General features: G+C 41.1%; 1 protein-coding gene across 1 annotated transcript in view; it reads left to right on the top strand.

Annotated features, from left to right (window-relative positions):
• Nucleotides 1–26,754, top strand: part of man1a1 (mannosidase, alpha, class 1A, member 1) — a 140,489-nt gene that overhangs the window by 9,200 nt on the left and 104,535 nt on the right. Inside the window, exon 2 of the mRNA XM_034698890.1 lies at nucleotides 11,416–11,496. Within this exon, the coding sequence (XP_034554781.1) occupies nucleotides 11,416–11,496 (81 nt within the window). The remainder of the gene's footprint in view (nucleotides 1–11,415; nucleotides 11,497–26,754) is intronic.

Genomic DNA, 26,754 nt, shown 5'->3' with positions numbered 1-26,754 from the left:
AGCTTTTATCACCGCTCGTAAAAAGGCGTATGATTAACGGCAGTATTGATGTTTTTCCGACCAAATTATCACGCTCTTTTTTTGATTGAGAGAATATTACACGGAGAGTCTCATGAACACAAATAATAATAAAAGCTTAACGACACAGAAAATGTAGCTTCTATCCCTGCTCTCTGATAAAGATTATTAGAGTCTCATTTTAAGATCTACATAAAGAGCTCCACACATCATAAGAGTCCTGATCTTCATTTACCCGTGACTGTTTGAAGCTCAGGTATCTCCAGAGGAAACATCCAAAACACACATGAAGAGCTGCAGTCAATTTCCCTTTCAAATGAGCTTTTATCCTCCATATTCCTCAGAATCCAACTTTGCATGTTCAATGCTTCATCTGCGTCTCTTCCTGGGTTGTTTTACATCCACACGTGTCCGTGCCGCAGCAGTTTCCCCCGTGCATAATCCCAGCCTTATTTCCAGTATTTTCCTGCAGTCTCTCCGTCACTCAAGCTGCACCGCCACAGCAGGAGGCTCATTGTTTTCCGTTCTGCTGCAGTTGCATAACGTGCAGACTCTAAGCTACCTTTGATACTCTCATGTTTTCAGCATATGCTTTAAAATAAGTGCTTTTTAATGGATTCCAGTTACTGTAAAAACACCCTGGGCATGGTTGAACGTGTGTTTGGATCCATTTAGGTTGCTGAAGTTGTGCTCTCTGAAGAAACAGAATCCTTCTCATTTACTACAAAAAGTTTGCCCCACACACAAAAGATCTTTATCACATCTGACAGAGTGATAATGAGACATCATAAAAACCAGGACTGATGTCTTATGAGCGGCATAAACTGTACTGACTGGAGAGGAATAATCCAGGAAAGTAAAAGTCCTGAAATCACAACCTCAGAGGAGATTTAAAACTTAATATCGCTGCCGCTGTAAGACAGCTCAGGCAGTTTCCTTGAGTTCTCAGAGACACAGAAGAGACAGAAGAGGGGATAAAAAAAAAGAGACAGAGGAAAGACAAAGGCGCGTTAAACAAACAGGAATGATTGTCTGAGACTCATGAAGTGATGACAGCAGCCAGGAGTGTTTTTCTCTGGACGCTCTGCCAGGAATGGAAGGAATCCAGAAATACTTGATGTCTTTATTCAACACGTCTACATAAATACAACAACAAAAAAAAAACACAAGTTGTGATGCCTTTGAATTGTCAGCGCACAAACAAACATAAGAGAAATGACAGAAGCTGTGCTGTCGTGGTTCTGTGCTTCTCATAAGTGCTGTGTAAACTGTTTCTCTCAGGAGCTAACGGTCTGGACCCTCTCACTGCCACCACAGCGGCTGGCTGAGGGACACGTGTGCAACCTTTAATACCAATACATGATGGGAAGGTGGATTTACACCAGCAAAGTGAATATCATGGCATTTATTTAGCTCTATTTGTTTAATACAAACAGAAAAGAAAGAGATAATCAGAAGGAGAAGGTGCTTCACATCAAGGTCTGTCTCACCTTGAGGCATTCTAATTTGCATAACCATCTATTCACTATACATGAGTGAAACTAGATATGAATTTAAAGATGGTTCTATTGATTAAAAGATGATTCATTTATTTGAATTCCAGGGTCAGTAATCAGCTTCCTTTCAGGGCGTATTCATAATTCACTTGGGTTATTACCACTAATGCTGATAGTTAAAGTTACTTTGCAGGTCAGGATGTTGCTCCACTGTTCCCTCTCAGAGATGGTTGGGGTCCAGTAGCTCCTCAGGCTGCTCTCACATCTGTGCCACACTAGCTGTCATTACTTCCCCACTCTCACTACGAGCCTGAGAATACACTAAGGTTTTTTACCACAGTGTCAACAGGCAGAGGGGGAATAAACCAGACTACTTTCAGTGGATTGGTTTTATATGTAGCATCTCATATAAATCCAAGATGCATCGGAAATATTTTAGTTCTGTGATGATTTCTCATCGTTTACATCTGATGATTGTCATGACAAAGGAAAACAAGGCAGAAGGACCAAAAACATTTACCCCACAACAAAAACACAGACAAGGTCAACCTCAGGATCAACAAATCTTAATAACTTTGTATAAACGTATATAAAGTATAAAGACACATACGTCACGTATTACTCTTTAAATGGAACCTTGTATAACAACTAAAACTTCAACAAAACAATCCAAGGACACCTCAGTTAAATAGAATCAGTGTCATCTTATTTAGTTAAAGTGAGAAGTTTGAGCTGCAGAAGACTCATTGTTGTGCTGATTCATCCTCTGGTAAACTTTACTTTCATCATCTTCTCCAGTGAGTGCTGAGACTAATGGTCGCTCACGCTCTGTATTGAGCTCCTCCTGCACGCGACTACTTCCTGGAAGAATCATAACTTCCATGCCTTAAGCGTTACTCTCCGCTCGCTAAGTGCTGTGACTGGAAGAGTGTTTCTCCTGCGTCAGTGAAGTCTGTAGCTCCATCGTCTTCATTCAGAGTCTCTGCAGCAGCCGAACAGGTCGCTGCAGTTTCTGCAAAAAGCACCTCTGCACTACTTTCTGCAATTTCAAGGATGAAATTGAAATAGTTAGTGAGTTTAAATATCTTGGCGTAGTCCTAGATTCAAACCTTAATATGAAGAAACATGTTAGGAAAATGATAAAAACCATCAAATATAATTTGACAAACTTAAGACACATAAGAAGCTGTCTTTCAGTGGATGCAGCCAAGACTTTTATGCATGCTATGATCCTTTCCCACAAACAAACCTTAAAAATACTGGACAAAAAAACCAATGCAATATCACCACTGTAGGATACTAGAGAAACGTCATCTTTTGAGCTTTGAGAATTTTAAATTGTGTTCAAATTTGTGTCTTGTGTATAAGATTTGAAATGGCTTGGCCCCGCCTCCGCTGCGTCAGTTTATCAACTTTCGCTCAGTGGACTCCATTAAATCCACGAGAATATCTTCATTCAGAAATTGCAATGTGCCCTTTCGCCGTACTGCCTTTGAGCAGTCAGCTTTTTCTGTGAAAGCCACAACTCAGTGGAACACCTTACCAGAGGACATTATGAACAGTGAATCTCTCTGCAGCTTCAAAACCAAACTGAAAAGTCTGCTAAAGGACGCTCAACACTGCAACCACTGATTTGATACTTTTAACTTGATATACAGTACTGTTTGTTTGTTTGTGTGTGTGCGTGCATTAGGGCTGTCAAAATTGCTCCAAAATGACGTTCGAATATTCGCTCTAAAAAAATCCCAGAGGTTCGAACCATTCGAATATCTATATTTGCGCATTATGTCAATATCAGGTGGACAAACTGATACAAGGAGACATAACTACTTGTATATGTATTTATAGTTCAGATTTAACATGGCTAAAACATACACATTACAAAACAAGTAAATGACCTAATGGTCTATACTGTAACACTTTTAAGACCGGAGACCTCTCGCTAGCCCCCCTCCCCTCTCTCTGTGCGCAATGCGCTGAGTGAGTGCTGAACAAGACTTGTGCGAGCAATTAAAGGTCCCGACTCTTGTCCCTAATATAGGCAGGCTTCATTCAGTGATTGAAGCAAATATTATTAACATTAATTGAAGTTAAAGTTAAAAACGAAAAAGTAGTCCACTTACATTCTTGGTGCTTGTATAAAAAAAGAGAGGAAAAACTGCATTTTATCCCAGTGTCACTGATTGTCGGGCTCTTTTAGTCCACTGTCAATGCAGGGTCTTAGGCCGGACAGGTTATTTGCCAAAAACACGAGACAGTCCACATGTGAAGAGGCCCGATCTCTTTTTATTCACTATGTTCCCAGTGGAGGAAAAGACGCGTTCAGCGCGCACTGAGGATCCGGGGACGGAAGGATTTCTCTCTGCCGTCTGCTTCACGATGTGCATGTGTGACTCCTGTGACCTGTCCCTGACCCGTCATGCAGTGCGCCCACTCTCAAAGCAGCCGCTGATGTGTTTTTTTCCACAATCGAATATTAATTTTCACAATCGTATCTCCGTTTTTTTTAAATATTCGAATATATATTCGAATTTAGAATATTCGTTGACAGTCCTAGTGTGCATGTGCGTGCGTGCGTGCATGTGTGCGTGCGAGCAAGCGTTTTAACAATGTGATGTTTTAATTGTGACCTGGCAAGGGACTGCAGATGTAAATTAGCTTTAAGCTAACTCTGGTGCAATGCATCAGATGGTGACATTTATGTTAAATATTGTTCGTGGTCACCTTTACAAATAAATCGAAAAAAAAATCAAAATTAAAGCCGCAAGCGGCGATGAACGGGCCCTCGCACACCCGCGGCCGCAGCCTACGCGAGCCACCGCCACATGTAAACCGCCGCCTGATATTTGCCACTGCGTGATGCGAAAGCAAGATCTGAGAGTATTTGCAGCCTCAGGTGGTGCAAATGTTCCAAGTTTTTGGCAGATTGCCAAGAAAACCTCCAAACTTGACAGTGTGCCACGCCCACAATATTAGAATGTTATATATATATATATATATATATATATATATATATATATATATATATATATATATATATATATATATATATATATATAGAATGTGCCTTGTTTGGACTGAATCGGAGACAAACTCTAGGAGGAGCTCTCAAAAGTATGCACCCTTATTTTGGCCCCGTTTTTCACATTCAAAGCTGTATGTGCGTTTGATGCCCCGCCTCAACGCATGCCACGCCCACATTTTTTGTCTGATCAAAATTTGTTCTGATAATTTTTTCTCGTCAAGCTGTCTACTATAGGTTGCCCTTGGTTTGGACTGAATCGGAGAAAAGCTCTCGGAGTTAATAGCGTTTGTATGCACCCTTATTTGGACGCCATTTTTCATGTTCAAAGCTAGGTGGCGCTCTTCCTGTTGAGTTTGGGATATGGATGCAAGAGGCTTTTTTGTGCGCCCTGATGCCATGAATATGTGTAAAACTTTTCAAGCATGTAGCTCAAAATAACCCCTATGGGGAGGGGTTTTTGAAAACTATAGGGGGCGCTAGTGAGCACATTTTTTCGACTTTTTTTTGCGAAACCCATAAAATGTCGCAATTTTTCCCAGGACTGATGAGTGTGTTGGATGAGGTGAGATTATATGCATTTCAAAGTCACAAAAATCCATTTTATGACGTTTTTTTTTTATGCCCCGCCCCAAAGTCCGACACGCCCACATCTTTCGTCTTAACGGAATGCCTTTACTTGGTATTAATCGTCAATGGGTTTACTATAGAATGTGTTTAGTTTGGACTGAATCGGAGAAAAGCTCTAGGAGAAATTAGCAAATGTATGCACCCTTGCACCGACCCATTTTGGCCCATTTTTTCATGTTCAAAGCTAGGTGGTGCTCTTCCTGTTGAGTTTTGAATATGGGTGCCACTGACTTTTTTGTGCGTCCTGATGCCATGAATATGTTTACGATTTTTCATGCATGTAGCTCAAAAAACTCGATACGTTGGGTGTTATTTTTACCTCTAGGGGGCGCTACTGAGAATTTTTTTGCGAGACCCATAAATTAGTAAAATTTCCACCAGACCCGATGAGTGTGCAAAAATATCCGCGCTTTCATTAACGTTCAGGGGTCCAAAACTGCAATCTCCTATAATATGAAACCCTTAAGGCTGATTTATACTTCTGCGTCGAATCGACGGCGTAGCCTACGCCGTAGGTCCGCGTAGCTCCCGTACCTACGCAGAGGCCTACGCACGTAGCTGACGTGCACCTCCTCCAAAATGTAAATACGCGTAGAGCCGACGCGGACCGCAAGCTCTGTGATTGGTCCGCTCGACGGCTTTGTCTTTCCCGCATTCACAGCACTTCCGGGGTCCCGGACATCGGCCGCACATCGGCCGTGTATTTCATCTCCTCCTCTCTATTCTTCATGTAATCATGTCTGTATGATAAACAGCAACATGTATCAGCTGTAGATTAACAGAACACGCTCTGAAACGCTATGGAAAAGTAAACAGAGATCGTAGCAGGACCGGAAGCAGGAGACCGGCTATCAGAGAGACCGCACTGCCCTCAAGCGTTTCGGAGGAGAATTGCTGCGCGACAAGGACACATCGACGCACAAGTATGTGGGGCTCATGTCCGCGTCAGCCCCTGCTGCGTAGGGGAGACGCAGAAGTATAAATCAGCCTTTAGGGTTACAATAGGGCCTTCGCCACTAGCGGGGCTCGGGCCCTTATAAAAAAGGTGAAGAGCGACAGAACAGGGTTAATAGCACTCCTGTGAATTCCTCCGTCATAACTCAAACACTCTGAAACGCTTCCATCAATCATACAGAGCAAGACGGGAGGAAGGGGAGTCAACAGATGGAGAGAAAGCATTATATGTATGTTACTTTAAGCTCCATTATTAGCAGTATAGGTTCTCCAGCCATTCACGAAAGCGACCACCTGATCCACTTTCACGTAAAGAGGTCATTATCACCGCCACTTATCTCCCTGCAGCCCTTCATTATCTCCCCATGCGAGGAAGACGCCATGCTTAGTCAGTCTCACGTGCGGTCTGTAAATGGCTCTAATGTTGCCACATCAGGAAACTTGACTCCTCGCCTGCCAGCCTCGTCGGTCTCTCTTGCAGGAAGGAGGTAACGTCACACATGTGCTGACTCAGAGGGTCATTGTCCGGCTGTTAATAAAAAAGCTGCAGAGAGCAGTCGCACAGGAAGTGGTGAAATGAAGCAGAAACATTTGTCATTCCTCTATATCACACTATATTTCACCCCAGCAGCTCATTAAAAGTGCACTGCTAATAGACAGCTGGCAGCAGAAGGACATAATATTGTCCTTTTTTTTGCATTTCAGCTGCCAGCGCGTTGTGAAGGAAATAATTTGATTTTAATTAGGACGAATTAGCTACACAATCTAACCGCTCTATCAGTCATTCAGACTTGGAAATGGGACACATTTTGTCTAGCACATAATTTGTTTTTTCTCTCCCTGCTCCACAGGATGGAGTCTATTGTCCTATCTCTAGTTGACAGCAGTGACTTATGAGAGCTGTCAGTCAAGCACAAAAAAACTTCCTCTGACTCAGGAACGTGTTCATAAAGAGGGGAGGCAGAGACGGAGCTCCATTGTTCTGCCGCAGAGACAAACGGCTTTACAAACTTTCCATTTTTGTTATTATTTGTCCCGTTTCTCTCTGCCGAGAAAGAAAAAGTCTGTCAGGAAATTGAGGCATTGTATTTTTAGATGCGGCAGAATTCGTCACTGACTTTTAATAGACGTTTTGTGTCTACGAGTTTTTCGTTTCACAACTTTGGAGTGGATGTGAAGTCCGTGAGTGCTCTGTGACAGATTGGAATAAATGTGCCCAAAACAGGACTTTATTTTTATCAGCAGATATTTTGGAAACCATCTGCTGCAGAACTGAAGGACAGGCAAGGTTAACAGATTGTACCTGTGTGTATGGAAGTACTCTAATATCCAAACATGGCCCATGATACAGCCACACATACTGTTATAATCAAGGAATTACACGACAATCACATGATGATATATACTACAGCTACAACTAGGAAGGCTTCTTTCCTAAGCTCCTTGTTAAGGCTGATTTATACTTCTGCGTCTCCCCTACGCAGCAGGGGCTGACGCGGACATGAGCCCCACATACTTGTGCGTCGGTGTGTCCGTGTCGCGCAGCAATTCTCCGCCGAAACGCCTGAGGGCAGTGCGGTCTCTCTGATAGCCGGTCGCCTGCTTCCGGTCCCGCTACGATCTCTGTTTACTTTTCCACAGAGATTCAGAGCGTGTTATGTTAATCTACAGCTGATACATGTTGCTGTTTATCATACAGACATGATTACATGAAGAATAGAGAGGAGGAGATGAAATACACGGCCGATGTGCGGCCGATGTCCGGGATCCCGGAAGTGCTGTGAATGCGGGAAAGACAAAGCCGTCGAGCGGACCAATCACAGAGCTTGCGGTCCGTGTCGGCTCTACGGGGAGTTACATTTTGGAGGAGGTGCACGTCAGCTACGTGCGTAGGCCTCTGCGTAGGTACGGGAGCTACGCGGACCTACGGCGTAGGCTACGCCGTCGATTTGACGCAGAAGTATAAATCAGCCTTTAGCACACGTGTGCAGGGAATGAAAAACAGAGGAGGGGTTGAGTTGTATTTTATACAGTCTATGGGCTGAACAAGCTCTGAGCTCTGACTTCCTGTTACAGACCGGATATTGTTGTGACGTAACAAAAACTCTGAAAACTGAAACGGCTCGTTTCAGCACACATTTACAGAAAGGTGGAGAAATCAGAACAGGGGCAGAATGGATTCTTTTCATTTTCGGGGGGTTTGTAGACATCCCAGGGAAACATATTTCAGGTAGAGAACCATTAGAGGTGACATATCACGCTTTTTTCATCAATATATATTGGTCTAAGAGGTCCCCAAAACATGTCTTTAAAGTTTATGCTCAAAAAAACATTTTGAAATCAGATTTTGGCATGCCTGAAAAACCCTCTTCTTCATTCCTCATCAGAACACTCTGTTTTCCCTCTGACCACGCCCCCTCCGGAAGTGGATGTGTCTCGGCTGTCCAGCACGTTGATCTAATGTTTACATGTTGGCTGAATATACACGGCTGCTCACAGATCACGTTACTTCAACCCTCTGAATCTGATCCTGACGGAGAGGCGCCTGTAGCAGGACCTTTCTGAAGGATTGGTCACAGATTTAGTGTTTCTTGTTGTTTTATTTATCAGTATGTCGACGTGTGTCTTGGTACACAGCTACGAACATGTAGCTATGTGGCTATGCTAACTAGCGCTAGCACTTATCCATGATAAATAAAAATCATCCACTAGATCTTCAAATCTGCAGACGTGGGGAGTAAAACCGACCTCTGTGTTTATTAAGACAGCCTACAACTAGCATGCCTCCCTCCTAAGCTCCTTGTTAGCACACATGTTTGCAGGGAATGAAAAATGGAGGAGGGGTTGAGTTGTATTTTATACAGTCTATGGGCTGAACAAGCTCCGAGCTCTGACTCCGTGACAGACCGGATATTGTTGTTACGTAACAAAAACACTGAAGTCTGAAACGGCTCGTTTCACACACATTTACAGAAAGGTGGAGAAATCAGAACAGGGGCAGAATGGATTTTTTTCATTCTCGGGGGGTTTGTAGACAGGGACACATATTTCAGGTAGAGAACCATTAAAAAGTCGATTTTGCATGATATGTCACCTTTAACAACCCTGTTTCCATTAAAATATTTTAATTCAGACTGACAAGAGAACACCTTAAAATGTGTTCCTGCCAATCACAATTACATCTGATTTGGAATTTCAAAATAAATGTATATGCTAAATTTCCAATGTTTTTTATTGATTTCAGACAAGATAAGATAAGATATTACTATATTGATCCCCCGGGGGGAAATTCAGTTGTTACAGCAACCCAGACATAAGTACAATCAAGAAAGAAGTTTCAATAAGTACAAAATAAAAATAAAAAATAAAACAAAAAAATAAAACAAAATAACATAAAATAAATAAAAAATAAAAAAATAAAACTAAAAATAAGTAAAATAAAATAGGTAAATAAAGCTAGAATACAATTTAGATATATACAATGTTACAAATGGAATTTAAATTAAATAGCAGTAATTACAGGCAGTATTAAAAAAATGTTTCACAGTCCAATAGGAATGTCAACATTTGATATCCATTTTAAAGCAATACATTTTTTGGCAATGATCCTGTAAGCTTGATCACATTTTTTTCCAGCAAACAAATCTCTGGATCCGTTGGAAGAATTTCATAATGAATGCTAGAAATATTAATAAAGGGACGATATGTTGGGGTTGTATTTGTGTAGTTTCTGTGGGGTCATGTAGAGCTGATGAAGAAAATTAAACTGTATCAATCTAGAATTGATAATAGATTTTAAAGGTAACATATCATGCAAAATTGACTTTTTAATGGTTCTCCACCTGAAATATGTGTCCATGTCTACAAACCCCCCGAGAATGAAAAAAATCCATTCTGCCCCTGTTCTGATTTCTCCACCTTTCTGTAAATGTGTGTGAAACGAGCCGTTTCAGACTTCCGTGTTTTTGTTACGTAACAACAATATCCGGTCTGTCACGGAGTCAGAGCTCGGAGCTTGTTCAGCCCATAGACTGTATAAAATAATACTGAATCCCTCCTCCGTTTTTCATTACCTGCACAAATGTGTGCTAACAAGGAGCTTAGGAGGGAGGCATGCTAGTTGTAGGCTGTCTTAATAAACACAAAGGTCGGTTTTACTCCCCACGTCTGCAGATTTGAAGATCTAGTGGATGATTTTTATTTATCATGGATAAGTGCTAGCACTAGTTAGCATAGCCACATAGCTACATGTTCGTAGCTGTGTACCAAGACACACGTCGACATACTGATAAATAAAACAACAAGAAACACTAAATCTGTGACCAATCCTTCAGAAAGGTCCTGCAACCGGCGCCTCTCCGTCAGGATCAGATTCAGAGGGTTGAAGTTACGTGATCTCTGAGCAGCCGTGTATATTCAGCCAACATGTAAACATTAGATCAACGTGCTGGAGAGCCAAGGCACATCCACTTCCTGAGGGGGCGTGGTCAGAGGGAAAAAAGAGTGTTCTGATGAGGACTGAAGAAGAGGACTTTTCAGGCATGCCAAAATCTGATTTCAAAGTGTTTTTTTGAGCATAAACTTTAAAGACATGTTTTGGGGACCACTTAGACCAATATATAATGATGAAAAAAGCGTGATATGTCCCCTTTAAACCATCTCTACAATGGCTTCCCCACAGTTACAGCCGTCTTTTATTTTGAAATTCATTGGCACATTTCTTTTCTGGTAGAATCTACTGTTTGTAATTGTGTTTTCCAAAATGTAAATTTGTCTCAAACTTTGTGAAAGTGTTTCATCCTTTGTAAATTTGCACTGCACTTCCCAGCCACTATACAAACTGATGTTACAATTCCTACACTTCCACTGCTGGTTTGGCCCAAAAATGCATCGCTAAGCAGATCTCTTCATGTTGGAGTAATGACTAACACACGCAGAACTTCTGAACGACCCACGCATCAAAGTTATCCATCGCTCCCTGCTCATCTACACATCACCAACATGTTGTCAAATCAGCTGAATCACTGGCGTATTCTTCATCCTCCTCAGCCATAGTGCTTCCCAGCAGCACTCAGCCCTCAACCTGCCAGAAGAGAAATGTATTCAGTAACACTGTGGGCTGTTTCAATCTAAAAATATCTGTCTGAACTGTGGAAAGCCCACCTGATGTTAAGAAGGACTCAGGGCGCATTTTCACATCGAGTTTGTGCTCTCCAAATTCAGTTTGTAGGCGGTGAGATGTGTTTTTCATGAGTTGTATTTCTCCTCATATTCTGTGTTTTGTCTTTGTTGCAGAATGCAGAGGTGTCTGTGTTCGAGGTGAACATCCGGTTTGTTGGAGGGCTGCTGTCCGCCTACTACCTGTCTGGAAAAGAGGTAAGAGACAAACCCAAGCTTCCTGTAGTGTTTGCCGGCGTCACCTCTGCATTGAACCAGACCTTGGCGGCACAGAGCGTATGATTGATGGTGGAGATTGAGTGGATGAATGAGTGCTTTTATAAGTCTTAAGTAATCCGCCCTTTAATAGCTGGTACAGATGAATGTTTCCTGTTATGCAGAGGCAAGGTTAGTTCTTCTGTAAGTGTTTGGTGCCCTCTTATCCAGCCCAGTTGCTTTGCACTGTATGAAGGACTTCAACTCAGCTTTAAAAGGCGTGTGTACGACTTTAAGACGGTGTGAAATGTTCCTCCACGCTCTCTTCTGATGTGTCTGTGCATAAAGACATGGCATTATGATTCCTCATTTAAAGGCCAAAACTAGAGTGATCTTTTTAAGCAGCCTGATTACATACAAAGCAGGTTTAAGACTCTAATAGACACAAATTATGCAAATTCACAACTCCACTGGAGCAAATCATGCAGCAGCACAAATCAGGATCATTCAGGTATTCCCACAGCTCATTTTTTTTTTTAACAGGGAGACATAAATTTGCATGTTTGAGGTTTGAGATTTGCCTTTTTAAGATTACATCAGAAATGGTTTAAACTCCATTTAAATAACAAGGTTTTTGGAAGTTGTTTGCACATACAGAACAGACTTTGTTATCTTTACTCTGGCTCCTTCTGACTCTGTTTGTTTTTGTTGAATCACAACAGAAAGTTTGAGTTTTGAATTTGTAAGGCTGTAGTTATGAAGATTTTAGCTCAGGTGTGACTTGGTGGATTCAGGGAACCCACTTATAACTGCAGAGCTCCTGTTAATCTGTCTGGCTCTAATAGAAGACTGGTATGCTGCGAACACTAATGCCAGCCACAGACTGTATCTATCTATCAATCAATCAATCCATCTTTATTGATAAAGCGCCAAATCCCAGCAAACTAGATCTTACTCTATATTCTATTCTAAAAAAAAGACCCAACATCAAGACAGGATCAGATCCAGTCCCATCTTACAGACAGGACTCAGTCTGATCTCATCTTAATCCACCATGAGCAGAGCACTTTGCAGCATTTAGCAAGTTACAGTGGCAAGGACAAACTTCCTTTAACAGGCAGAAACCTCCAGCAGGACCAGACTCATGTTAGACACACATCTGCTGAGACTATGTTTGGGTTAGAGAGAGAGGGGGATAGGGGAAAATGGATAGTAGTAGTTGTAGCAGCTGGAGTCTGGCACGTCTAAGGCAATGATCCAGAGGAACCTACGAGACAAGAGAGCTCAGGGACTCCAGAAAGGTCTATGGTTAGTAACTTTAATGGGTCAAACTTCCTTTAACAGGCAGAAACCTCCAGCAGGACCAGACTCATGTTAGACACACATCTGCTGAGACTGTGTTGGGGTTAGAAAGAGGGATAGAGGAGATAAAGAGAGAGAGATGATAGTGTTGACACGGATAGTAGTAGTTGTTGCCGCTTGAGTCCGGCACCTTCACAGCAGCAGGCCGTCTATGGAGGAACCTACGAGACAAGGGAGCTCAGGGACTCAAGAAAGGTCTATGGTTAGTAACTTTAGTATCTTTCAGACAGAACTAAGATGTCAAGTAATAACTGGTAGAATCTGCCATGCCCTGCCCTGCAAGGCTGTTATTAGACCTTACTCTATGTTCTATTATTAACAGAGACCACACATCAAGTCCCATCTTACAGACAGGACTCAGTCTGATCTCATCTTAATCCACCATGAGCAGAGCACTTTGCAGCATTTAGCAAGTTACAGTGGCAAGGACAAACTTCCTTTAACAGGCAGAAACCTCCAGCAGGACCAGACTCATGTTAGACACACATTTGCTGAGACAGAGTTGGGGTTGGAAAGAGAGAGATGATAGTGGTGAGACGGACAGTAGTAGCTGTCATGTCGATAGCAGCAGGTCGTCTACGGACGAGATCCAGAGGAACTTACGAGACAAGGGAGCTCAGGGACTTTAATGGGACAGGGAAAGTTAAAATGACAGGCAGAGAGAGGGGAGAATAGGGATAGGGATGTGTCAGTTCCCCAGGCAGTCTAAGCCTATAGCAGCATAACCAAGCCGGAGCCAGCCCTCCAAAAGTCCTTTAACAGGCAGAAACCTCGAGCAGGACCAGACTCATGTTAGACAGACATCTGCTGAGACCGTGTAGCTGTTGCTGCTTGAGCTTGGCACATCAGTAGCAGCAGGCCGTCTATGGCAGCGACTCAGAGGAACCTACGAGACAAGGGAGCACAGGGACTCCAGAAAGGTCTATGGTTAGTAACTTTAGTATCTTTCAGTCAGAACTAAGATGATGAGGAATAATTGGTAGAACCTGCCCTGCCCGCAAGGATGTTATTAGACCATTATTGGACAAACTTCCTTTAACAGGCAGAAACCACGAGCAGGACCAGACTCATGTTAGACACACATCTGCTGAGACCGACTGTATAAAATATGAAAAGTCAAGCCAAAACTTTTGGCTCTCCCCCTGTTGACAGGCTGCGGTGTAGGTTACAAAGCCCGCCTCCTCCATGTTAACAGATGGAAAATGGTGGAAAGTTTAAAAATCAAAATGCAGGTTAAATAAGTTTCCTCAAATATTGATTCTGCCAAATTTGGTACATCTTATCAGGCTGAATCATTTCCATGTGTCTTCTTTAATGAGAAGTTAAGTATATATTTGTTATTTGATGTTTTAAAAATGAGTATAACACCATCATTGACAGCTCTGTTGACAAAAGCAGGCTCCTGCTGCACCGTCTGCACCATATTAGCAGAGCAGAGGAGGAGCAGCGAGAGAAAACATAACAAACATTAACACAAGAGTCATTGAACTCTCTATAACCATGAGTGTGTGCTACAAACCAACACAAGAGCCTGTTACCCTGCCGACTCCACTGAGATCACAGAGGTAAATGTGTATTTTGGTTGGCAGAAGGGTCGGGACGTTAATGCCGGGTGGTTCTGAAAATCAATCTCTGCTGTGCCACACTCTGGTAATGTGTCAGCACCTATCACAGAGGGAATCTGGCATCAATTTCATACTATGGTAGGAGGTTAAACACGGTCTGTGGGGCTTCCCAAACCAAGACTGACCTCGTCTACAGATCCTTAAACTTTTGCACCGGTTGATCTGAAAGCAGCTGGATGTTGAAGTAAAGTTACTGTGGATACAGTCTTTGGAAAATATGATGGATGGAGCCAATGTTTGGTTTTTAAGGTATCTTGGGGGAGAGCATAAAACAAGATCTGATGCTCAAACTATTGTTAATTTTGGCGGCTATTTTAGATTTTAGATTTAGTCTTAGTCTTTAGACGAATATACCTGTTAGTTTTAGTCACATTTTAGTCTTTTCAGCCCTTTTTAGTCTTAGTCTAGTCTTAGTCAGAGAAAACTCAAAACATTTTAGTCTAGTTTTAGTCAAATTTTAGTCTTTGATTTTTGTCAAATCATTTTCTCTCTTTAAAATAATTCATGTAGTCGATCAGATATCAGTATCAGGGTTATACCAAGTGTTCAAATAGTCAATATTTCACTCTTTTAACACTTTTGTGTAATATCTGAAGTTTAATGATTTAGCCTCTAACTGCTAAAAAAAAGTAAAAAGTAAACATTCTTGGTGTGACCACTGTGAAGATATTTTGATTCTCTTGATTCAAATAAAAATGCCATGAACACAATATAAGGGCTGTATTGCACTTTTACGACGGTCCCTGAATGCACCTGCACCGGACAGACAGTCAGTTCATGGCACTCTGAAATGCATCTGCATCTTTCAACAAGGAGTTGATCCAAACTTACTGAATGTGTCTGATGTTTCACCAAACTAGATTAAATCAAGCTGTAGACGCAGATCTTTTTATGGTAATGGCGGCAAAAACATCAACTATTAAACAGACGCCCCCCGGTTGTGTCTTTGTCACTAACGCACACCGGTCTTTTCAGCCCTTTTTAGTCTTAGTCTAGTTTTAGTCAAATTTTAGTCTTTGATTTTTGCCAAATCATTTTCTCTCTTTAAAATAATTCATGTAGTCGATCAGATATCAGTATCAGGGTTACCAAGTGTTCAAATAGTCAATATTTCACTCTTTTAACACTTTTGTGTAATATCTGAAGTTTAATGATTTTGCCTCTAACTGCTAAAAAAGTAAAAAGGAAACATTCTTGATGTGACCACTGTGAAGATATTTTGATTCTCTTGATTCAAATAAAAATGCCATAAACACAATATAAGGGCTGTATTGCACTTTTACAACGGTCCCTGAATGCATCTGCAGTGATCCAACAGTCAGTTCACGGCACTCTGAAATGCATCTGCATCTTTCAACAAGGAGTTGATCCAAACTCACTAAATGTGTCTGATGTTTCACCAAACTGGAATAAATCAAGCTCTAAACACGGCGCTTTTTACAGTGATCGCGGCAAAAACGTCAAACGTCAACTATTAAACAGACGTCCCCCGGTTGTGTCTTTGTCACTAACGCACCACGGGGGTAAAAATCCTCAATGAAGATGAGACAGATGCATAGAGGTGAGGAGAGCTGGTTCATAAAGCACACCTGCTGCAGGTAGAGACCAAGCTAACACTGCTAACCCCTCAGATAATAACTCAGCCTGTCACAGGAAGTCATCACTTTGTCTTTAAAGACGCACAGCCGAGGAAACATGCAGTGTTTCCCCCCCAACAGCGGCAGCCACCCCCCTTGGAAGTTCAATAAATTTTATTTTCTATATAGCGCCAGATCACAGCAGAAGTAATTGAGGGTTACCTCTCTTATAGATCAGGTCTATACCTTGTTATTTTATTAAACAGACTAAATATCCTTATGTTATTGATCTTATTTACATGACAAAATGTCATTCTGCTCATCTGCTCTCTGTATCGCAGGGCAGAGTTCCGCCCCGATGCGCACACAGACACACAAACACGTGCGCTCACATACACACATCACAGCACAACGATACGATAAATGTTCATCTACAACTCGTTTTTTCAAGACGAAAACGAGACTATGACGAGCTAAAGTGCATCACTGATAATACAAACTCAGATGAAATCTTAAGAAGGACCGTCGGACATTAACAACTCATATTTTCCCCCGCTGTGCGTCTAATCTTTAGAAATTAAAACTATGCATTCCTGTAACAGGCTGAGTTATTATTGGAGGGGCGCAGTGTTAGCTTGGTCTCTACCTGCAGCAGGTGTGCTGTTTGAACCAGTCACCTCTTCATTGAGGATTTTTACCCCCCCGGTGTGCCATGAGCTGACTGTCACTGCAGGTGCTTTCAGGGACCGTCGTAAAAGTGCAATGCTGACCTGTATTTTGCGTTCATGGCATTCATGTTTATTTGAATCAAGAGAATCAGATATAGTGGTCACATGAAGAAAGTTTTAGTTTGACTTTTTTGCAGGCTAGATTATTTCACTTAGGATATTACAAAAGCGAAAGTGTTAAAATAGTGAAATGTTGACGATTTTAAAACCCTGATACCGATATCTGATCGACTGCATGAATTCTTAAAAAATTCGCAAAGTCTGTCTGCACCCCCCCGCCCCCCCCAAGGCTGTAAACCTAGGGGAAACACTGACATGGATTTTAAATGTCCGACGGTCGACCACTAATGTTTCGTCTCGCCACCGTCTCTTCAACGAAATCTAATCATATGTTCGTCAGAGTTTTTATTATCAGTGATGCAGTTTAGCGCGTCTTAGTCTCGTTTTCGTCATGAAGAAATGGTCGTTGACGAACATTTACCGTCATACTTTTCGTTAACGAAATAAACACTAGCTCAAGCTCATCGGGTAACAACAGGCAATATTTAGCTTTTCTTTTGGCCTTAACTTGGTTTTTTTAGTTTTTGCACATGTACCATGATTTTCTCTTAATTTTGAAGATTTATGCAGAAGAAGGAAAAAGAAAGTTGACAAACTATCAGCTTGGAAATCTTGGAAATCAGAATATTGTCCCAAACCTTCTTTATTCTGACAAATGAGGAAGGAGACAGATTCCAAAGTCTGTCCTGCTGTGTCCATGCGTATGTGTGAGTGTGTATGTGTCCATGCGTATGTGTGAGTATGTATGTGTCCATGCGTATGTGTGAGTATGTATGTGTCCATGCGTATGTGTGAGTGTGTATGTGTCCATGCGTATGTGTGAGTGTGTATGTGTCCATGCGTATGTGTGAGTATGTATGTGTCCATGCGTATGTGTGAGTGTGTATGTGACCATGCGTATGTGTGAGTGTGAATCTCCTTAGTGACGGGAGGCTGTGAAAGTGACATCATTAGGATTTTACACTCAGATCATCTTCCACTCAGCCAGTGCAGGGATTATGTGTCAAACTTCCTCTTTCTCTCCATCCTCTCTTCTTTCTATTAATTACACGCCTCAGTCTCTCCATGAATGATTACCCCCTATAAGAGAGGAGATAACTCGACCAATCACCAGCGGGAACTCTTATACCTGTGAAGTATTCCAACAGGAAGATGTACAGTTTATTTCATGGCGATATCCCTGGTGTTATGTCTCAAAAGTGGCATTAATCTAGTTGTAGTCCTGAAGTCAGTGACCCTGCAAGATCACTCATCTTTGCAGAATCTGCTGAAGGTGTTTTTGTGTATGGAAGGCATGACAACACATAAACACACCCACTCATGATAAAAGCTGCTTCATTGGAAACAGCAGTTTGCCGACACGCTGACGTGATCATCCTCTCAACAAGTGTGAAACATCCGATTCAGACTGTGACTCCTCGTCATTCCTCAGCAGTAACTCTCGGCTCCATTTCTATTTTATGAGAGTCAATCAGTTCAAGACTCTCCTCCATTTCATCAGAGCCTTGAGGGGTCCTTCTCCTTCAGCCGCAGGTCAGGGTCCCCTGAAGGATGGAGGGGCTGGATGGATGGCTGAGGGGCGGCCTTGGAGGACTGAAGGCTGTTAATTTCGGAGATGACAGACTGTGGCTCGGGGTGGGACGCTGGAGGACTTTAGAGGGAGTGTGGGGGAACATCGAATAACATCATCAGAGTCGTCTGGGTTTAAATGGAAATGACAAACCCAGAAAGAGTAACAGTAAAACAGAGTTTCCTGTCTATATTCACTGCTCTGCAACCACAAAATACACAAAGTTAAATAGAGAAATGTTACAGTCATTAGTTTTCTGTCAGTGTTTGAATCTGAGATCAAGTTTAACTTCATCCACAGAAGTCTGATTTCATTGATGGTAAATAATGTTCAAATAAGCAACAACACACACAGCTAACATGCTCCAATAATTAGAACAAAATCAACAACAATTAGGAATTTTTGAAGAACCTTTAAAAATAAGGGTTTATAAAGTGCTTTGAGAAAAAGGTAGAAGCAAAAAAACCCAAACAGCATAAAGACACAAACACTTCAAGACTTAACAAGTACGGAACCAAACCAAAATAGTTCTTCAACAACAATAGAACCCAAACAACATTAATACTCAAACAACAATAAAACCCAAATGAGAAAGGAATCCAAACAATGAAAGAACCCTGACAAAAAATAATTCAAACAACAAAGAATTCAGAATAATTAAAAAATTAATGAAACCAAACAACCCAAACAACCAGACCAAACAACAATAGATCCCCAACAACCAAACAAAACAACAATAGAACCCAAACTACCTGACCAAACAACAATAGAACCCAAACAACAGTAGAACCCTAACTACATACAGTATAACCCCCCCCAAAAATCACCATTAGAATCAAATTAATAAAGGTACCAAAACACCAAAAGAACCCAAACAACAAACAAATACAAACAATAAAAGATACCAAATAATTTAAGAACCCAAACATAAATAATGAAACAGCAACAGAACCCAAATAACAAGAGAATCAAATCAATAAAAAACTGAACCACAAAGGAACCTTCTCAACAAAAGAATCCAACATGTATTAATACCCAAACAACAAAATTGCCCATGAAGACAAAGAACACAATCAACATAAATACTAAAACAGCAATAGAACCCATATAGCAGGAGAACCCAAACAATACAAAAACTGAATCACAGAGGAACCTTAAAAACTAAAGGACCCAACATATTTTAATACTCAAACAACAAAAGAACCCATAAAGGCAGATAACGCAAATGATGTAAATACTGAAAATGCAATAGAACCCAAATAACAAGAGAACCCAATCCACAAATAAGTGAACCACAGTGGAACCTTGAAAAGAAAAGAACTCAACATACAGTGGATTGATACCAAAAACAAAATAACCCATAAAAACCAAGAACCCAAACACCAGAAACAAAAACCAAAGAAACCAAAACTGAAGAACCCAAACACCTTTAGAACTTAGTCAACAAAAACACTTAGATATAAATAAAAACCCAAACATCTCAAGGATTCAAGCAGCATTTATAATCTTATTAACAACTTTTGACATTTTTATCAGCCACATGTCATTTTTTTAAATTAGTCTTTTGTTTCAATTAAAAAATGTTCTGTTTGTTTGCAGTTTTCTCAGTCAAAGCAGGAAATAAAAACACTTTTTTTCTTACATGTCTGATGAGATAGATGAAGTTGTTTGACTGTTAATCCTATCGTTACGTAGATATTCTATGATAGCTTTCTCACTGATCTGTTGCATCAGATCCTTTTTTAAGCACTCGGCCTATTTTTTCCAGTAACCTGTAAAATCAGAGCTTTTTCCATCCCACTCCTCCTAAAAGCTTTTGCAGATAGAGTGAGCGTGCATTCAGACTGATATTTTTAAACCAAATAGACTAATTGAACACTGGTCAGGCATTATATAACCCTCATATTTGGAGTATCTATTAAACGACAGCGTGGCCGACCTCCGGAGACGATGTTCAACCCCTCAAACCCAGAGAGAGCATGGAGCAGAGAGAGCACGGAGCAGAGAGAGCGCGGCTGCCGGCAGAATATAAAGAGAAATACAAACTATTAGACTGTGACCTTAAAAACTGCTCAGACCCTTGACTTCTTCTGCATTCTGTAGTGGAGCTGTCTGAGCAGGAGGATGAATTCATTAGAGGAGGAGACTTTGTCAACACGAGCACACTCAGAGTGTGACATAATGAAAACTAAAACGACTAAAGATTTATATTTAATTCTCTCTTTGTTCAACATGAACATTCATCAGACTATGTTTTATGTTTTCACTGATACAAAATCTACTGCTGGGGTCAATAATATCTTTATTTTTTAATGTTATGACACTACATCCCTTTGTCTGTGGACAAAGATTGTCAGACTTTGTCCACAGGGGGCGCCAAACTCAACACAACCCTTAAGTTCTACACAGGAGCTTTAAATGTGCTCGCCTCCACTGAGAATTGAGGGTTGAAATGATGTAAACTGTAACCTGTTACTTGCTCTAAGTTTGTATAGTTTGCTTCTGAGTTGTTGATTGAGACGAGTTCTATAGATTTTCCTTGTGAGGTTACGATCAAGGGGATGATTTCGGGAGACACCCTTGAGTTTGAGAATAACATCAGTTTGGTTTTATCTGCATTCAAGACCAGTTTTAGTTTCAGCAGACGAGACTGGACAATATTAAAGGCAGACTGTAAAAAACTCAACAGCCTGAGTAATCGATAATGAGCAGCATGCAGTGTCGTTTATTTTTGAAAGCCTGAAAAGTTCAAATTCAGTGGTATGACTAAAAGTAATTTCTGGCTTTGTTATCAATTATAAACCAACACAGTTTAATTTGTAATCTGTACCTAATAATTTAAAGCCATTGAAGTGTCATTGAAAGAGGGGTTATTATGCTAATTTTCAGGCTTTATATCGTCCCTCTGATAGCTCTGGAGCAGCTCCACATTATATACAGCTCATAAAGCTCTTAACTGATCTCAGCCTGGTGTTTTTAAAACCCCTCATTTCAGCCTTTGTCTCTAAAACGATTAATTTCAGGTACTGTCTCTTTAAGATCCCCCTAACATTCCAGAACCCAGCATTCAAGAACAAAAGACAAAGTTGTGTTTCTCTTTTGACGACTTTACGACTTTGAGACATTATGACTATACAACTTTACAACTTTACAACTTTACAACTTTACAACTTTACAACTTAACGACTTTATGTCTTTACAACTTTACGACTTCATGACTTTACGACTTTACAACTTTATGGCTTTATGACTTCACGACTTTACGACTTTACGACTTTGAGACATTATGACTATACAACTTAACGACTTTACGAATTTACAACTTTACGACTTAACAACTTTATAGCTTTATGACTTCACGACTTTACGACTTTACAACTTTACGACTTAAGAACTTTACGACATTATGGCTTAACGACTTCAAGGCTTCACGACTTTACAACTTTACGACATTACGACTTCACGACTTTACGACTTTACAACCTTACGACATTACAACTTCAAGACTTCAAGACTTCACGACTTTACGACTTTATGACTTTACAACTTTACGACTTAACAACTTTATGGCTTTATGACTTCACGACTTTACGACTTTACAACTTTACGACTTAACAACTTTACGACATTATGGCTTCACAACTTTACGGCTTTAGGACTTCACGACTTTACAACTTCACAACATTACGACTTCACGGCTTTACGACTTTACAACCTTAAGACATTAAAACTTCACGACTTCAAGAGTTAACGACTTTACAACTTTACGACATTACGCCATTACGACTTTATGGCCTTACGACTTCACGACTACACAACTTTACGGCTTTTTGACTATATGACTTAACAACTTTACAACTTTACGACTTTTACAAGTTCCATTTGAAGGCAGCATTTGTCCCTTTTAAGGAAATTACCCAATTTGTGATGTCATGATTTCAGCAAGTCTCGTGTTGAACTCGCTGAAATCTCACGTGACTTTGTGTACAAGCCTTTCAGAGGCCTCTGCTGTCTGATCCTGGGATTACTCTTGCACACATTTACCTTACCGTCTGAAACTTTGCTCAAGACTAGTATCGGCAACCGACATTTTTGCTTATGTGTAAAATATGTAAAAAGCATAATACCACCTCTTTATTGTATGTAAAATATGAAAGCAGTGTATCTGATACAAAGCACTTACTCTCGATTCGTCATTTTAACAACCATCAAAGCTGCTTTTGATTAAAATGTATGATGCGTCTTCACCTCTCTTTCATACTTCTAAACTTCAACAACTTTCTTCCTTTATAGATGACTCCTCAAGTAAAATCTCCACCTACGTCATCCTTGATATCGTCAGCAGATTTTTGAAGTCAGGGTAGTTTTGGGTTCAGGTATCACGATGTAAAAGTCAAAGAGTGATGAGCGGTGTTTGAGACAGGTAGAAGGAGCAGGTCGTCCCTCTGTCTTCCCTCCCTGTTGGCTCCCAGTCTGGCTCCGACTCAAAGAGACCTGAGCCTTTGATGAAAATTTGATCAGTAGAAGTACAGCTGGTACTCGCTGCGTGCCCCCTACTGGCAGGCTTTTAACGCCTCGGCCTGAATACATATCACAGCGTGCGACTCTGCTCGACTGAAGGAAGAGGAGAAAGGAGTCTTACCAGGTTGCTTCTGCACAGATAGAGGGAAGGAAGTCAACAATGTAAAGAGAGGAGAGGGGAAAGAAAAGGCTTCTAGTTGTCCTACTAGGAAAAGATAAGTGCTCCAAGGAAGGGAGGACAAAGAGAGGAGAGAGAGCTGGACGAGTGAAAGAAAAGATGATGGAAGGTGGAATGGGGAAGAAACCTGAAAGGAGCAGAGAAGATGATGAATGATGGAGGGAATTATAAAAAACTGAAGGAAGACATTCTCAAGGATGGAGATTGGCACTCGAACAATACGCGCCTGTAAGTGGTGATTTAGCAGGAAATGGGAAAGGAGCAAACAATGGAATAAGGGAAGTTGGAATAAACCAACCCAGGAAGTAATAAAACATGGAAGAAGGAAGTAGGCTATTTTTACAAATGCACCAGTGTGAAGAAAATTATGTTCTTTGAGCTGCACTTTTTCCATTTCACATCTTTATGATCACTACAAATAACTTAACCCTCCAGTATTTTCTTCACTGTTGGATTTCCCTGCGCCAAATTACAGTGTGGGAGCATACCAAGCCCTTGCTGTGAAGATCTGCTTGTAAAATGTGCGGTAATTCCTCATAAGAGGAGGCTTTTTTTCCATCCTTTCCAAACTCTGATCTTGAAATGATTATAATGAAGCGCCGCGATGATGCTTGATTGTGATGAAAACCAATCCCACCCTCCTTTAGTTGTGTCTGACAGAGTAATCTGGTGATGGCAGGGATGAGTGTCCCAGCTGCCTCTCTCATCCCTTTAGAACAGCTCAGATTAAAATGAATCTCCTGTCACTGGGAAACCAAAGCACAGGCTTCATTCTCAGGTGTTCTACAGAGGAACAATGACCACTTAACTTCAGGGGAATCAATCTACATAGATCCATTTAGAGGCTTGAGCTGCGTGATCCTATTATCTTCAATTATCTCCTTTTTGACAACAAAACCACAGCTTGTATATTTAAGTATAATTCAGATCATCGTAGGCAGACTGGCAGGAATGGCTTTATGATGCTGTGTCTACATTAACCTGTAGCTCTAAGATCCTCACATAGAGGCAGCATAAGCTGTAACTCAGTTTCCATCTTTGGATTCTACAAATGAAGTAATCAAGTGCCTTAGTTGGGCCATGGGGGTGTTTTGATGCTCTTATTTGGATCCCATCGTCCCCCTAGATCGAAGGGTCACGACAAATCAATACCAAGTTGTTCCAAATGGTTACCAATGTCTAGTGATGCAGCATTTCTGTCCTGATGGGTTAATCAAACCAGGATAAACATGCCAACATTGGTTTTTAAAGGGGACATATCACGCTTTTTTCATCAATATATATTGGTCTAAGAGGTCCCCAAAACATGTCTTTAAAGTTTATGCTCAAAAAAACACTTTGAAATCAGATTTTGGTCTGCCTGAAAAGTCCTCTTCTTCATTCCTCATCAGAACACTCTGTTTTCCCTCTGACCACGCCCCCTCAGGAAGTGGATGTGCCTCGGCTGTCCAGCACGTTGATCTAATGTTTACATGTTGGCTGAATATACACGGCTGCTCAGAGATCGCGTTACTTCAACCCTCTGAATCTGATCCTGACGGAGAGGCGCCTGTAGCAGGACCTTTCTGAACGATTGGTCATAGATTTAGTGTTTCTTGTTGTTTTATTTGTCAGTATGTAGACGTGTGTCTTGGTACACAGCTACGAACATGTAGCTATGTGGCTATGCTAACTAGCGCTAGCACTTATCCATGATAAATACAAATCATCCACTAGATCTTCAAATCTGCAGACGTGGGAGTAAAACCGACCTTTGCCAGAAAGGCAGAAGGACCTTTTCTGAAGGATTGGTCACAGATTTAGTGTTTCTTGTTGTTTTATTTGTCAGTATGTCGACGTGTGTCTTGGTACACAGCTACAGCTACAGCTACAGCTATGAACATATAGCTATGTGGCTATGCTAATTAGCGCCTAGCACTTATCCATGACAGGAAGTGGATGTGCCCTCGACTGTCCGGCACGTTGATCTAATGTTAACATGTTGGCTGAATATACACGGCTGCTCACAGACCCGCGTTACTTCAACCCTCTGAATCTGATCCAGAATCTGATCCTGAAGGAGAGGCGCCTGTAGCAGGACCTTTCTGAAGGATTGGTCACAGATTTAGTGTTTCTTGTTGTTTTATTTGTCAGTATGTCGACGTGTGTCTTGGTACACAGCTAAAGCTACAGCTACGACCTTTTTATTTACAGTCTATGGCTACGACATGTAGCTATGTGGCTATGCTAACTAGCGCTAGCACTTATCCATGATAAATAAAAATCATCCACTAGATCTTCAAATCTGCAGACGTGGGGAGTAAAACCGACCTTTGAGTTTATTAAGACAGCCTACAACTAGCATGCCTCCCTCCTAAGCTCCTTGTTAGCACACATTTGTGCAGGTAATGAAAAACGGAGGAGGGGTTGAGTTGTGTTTTATACAGTCTATGGGCTGAACAAGCTCCGAGCTCTGACTCCGTGACAGACCGGATATTGTTGTTACGTAACAAAAACACGGAAGTCTGAAACGGCTCGTTTCACACACATTTACAGAAAGGTGTAGAAATCAAAACAGGGGCAGAATGGATTTTTTCATTCTCGGGGGGTTTGTAGACATGCCAGGGACACATATTTCAGGTAGAGAACCATTCAAAATTCAATTTTGCATGATATGTCACCTTTAAGACACTTGTTGAATCAACACCAAGAAGCACCAAAGCTTTTCTGCCAGCCAACTCTTCACTAATCTACTTCCTGTTCCTTTTTCCTTTTATTTATCACCGTTCTGTATATGAATGGTAGTTAATGTTGCCCCTTAATGCTGCAATGCAGTAATATTGACCGGCATGTATCTTGAGAATCCGTCCCTGCTGTCTACTGTCCGGCTGAATCACCCCTCTGATCTGTATTTGACTGATTCGCCTTGGCACGGTCTGGTTGTTCCATGGATTTCCGCGGCATGAATGACAGGAATTAGCTGCGCATCAGGTTCCTGTTGCCAGGCCTTGATCCATTTCCTTTTTATTGTCAGTGATTGATCGGATGGCACGAAGCCTCACTCAGGATAGCACAGCACGACTTTGCCAATTCTTTCTGCTAATTGATTGGTCTCTGCTCAGATTGCTTTTCCCAAGTTTATTCACAAATCTCAGCACACTTTGATATGCAATCAGGCGAGCATTCATCTTTCACTTTCATGCTCAGCCTTCACGATTAAATCCTGCAATTACTGATCACTGATACTGTTTCAAATAGAGTGTGAGTGGACTGTTGTAGGGCCCTTCAAGCTTTCTAAACTAATTTGGATTTTGTTAAGCCGCTGGATTCAGGGTCATTAAAGGATACTGGTGCTGTGTAGACTCTTGTGATTACACTCCACCAGAAAATCAGACCATAACTCTTTATCAAGGGCTTTTAAGAAGACACAGATATCCTTGAACACAACACAGATCAAACTTGGTTTCCTACAACAACAAAAAATAAGGTTCCCTTTAAAATAAAGATCAGGATGTATCCTTTGAATATTGATTAAATCAAGTGTTAAACATCTTTCCATCTCTGTACTCCCATGATAAGTGCTCTGGATGAACTTTATCTTGTTCAGCAGAGACAATTTTAACCTCTACACTTCCTTGGGACATTTATGGATGCCAAGCCA

This window comes from Notolabrus celidotus, chromosome 13 (assembly GCF_009762535.1).
Source record: "Notolabrus celidotus isolate fNotCel1 chromosome 13, fNotCel1.pri, whole genome shotgun sequence".
Taxonomy (NCBI): Eukaryota; Metazoa; Chordata; class Actinopteri; order Labriformes; family Labridae; genus Notolabrus; species Notolabrus celidotus.
The sequence above is the reverse complement of the archived record's forward strand: the minus strand, read 5'-3'. Positions and strand labels throughout refer to the sequence as shown.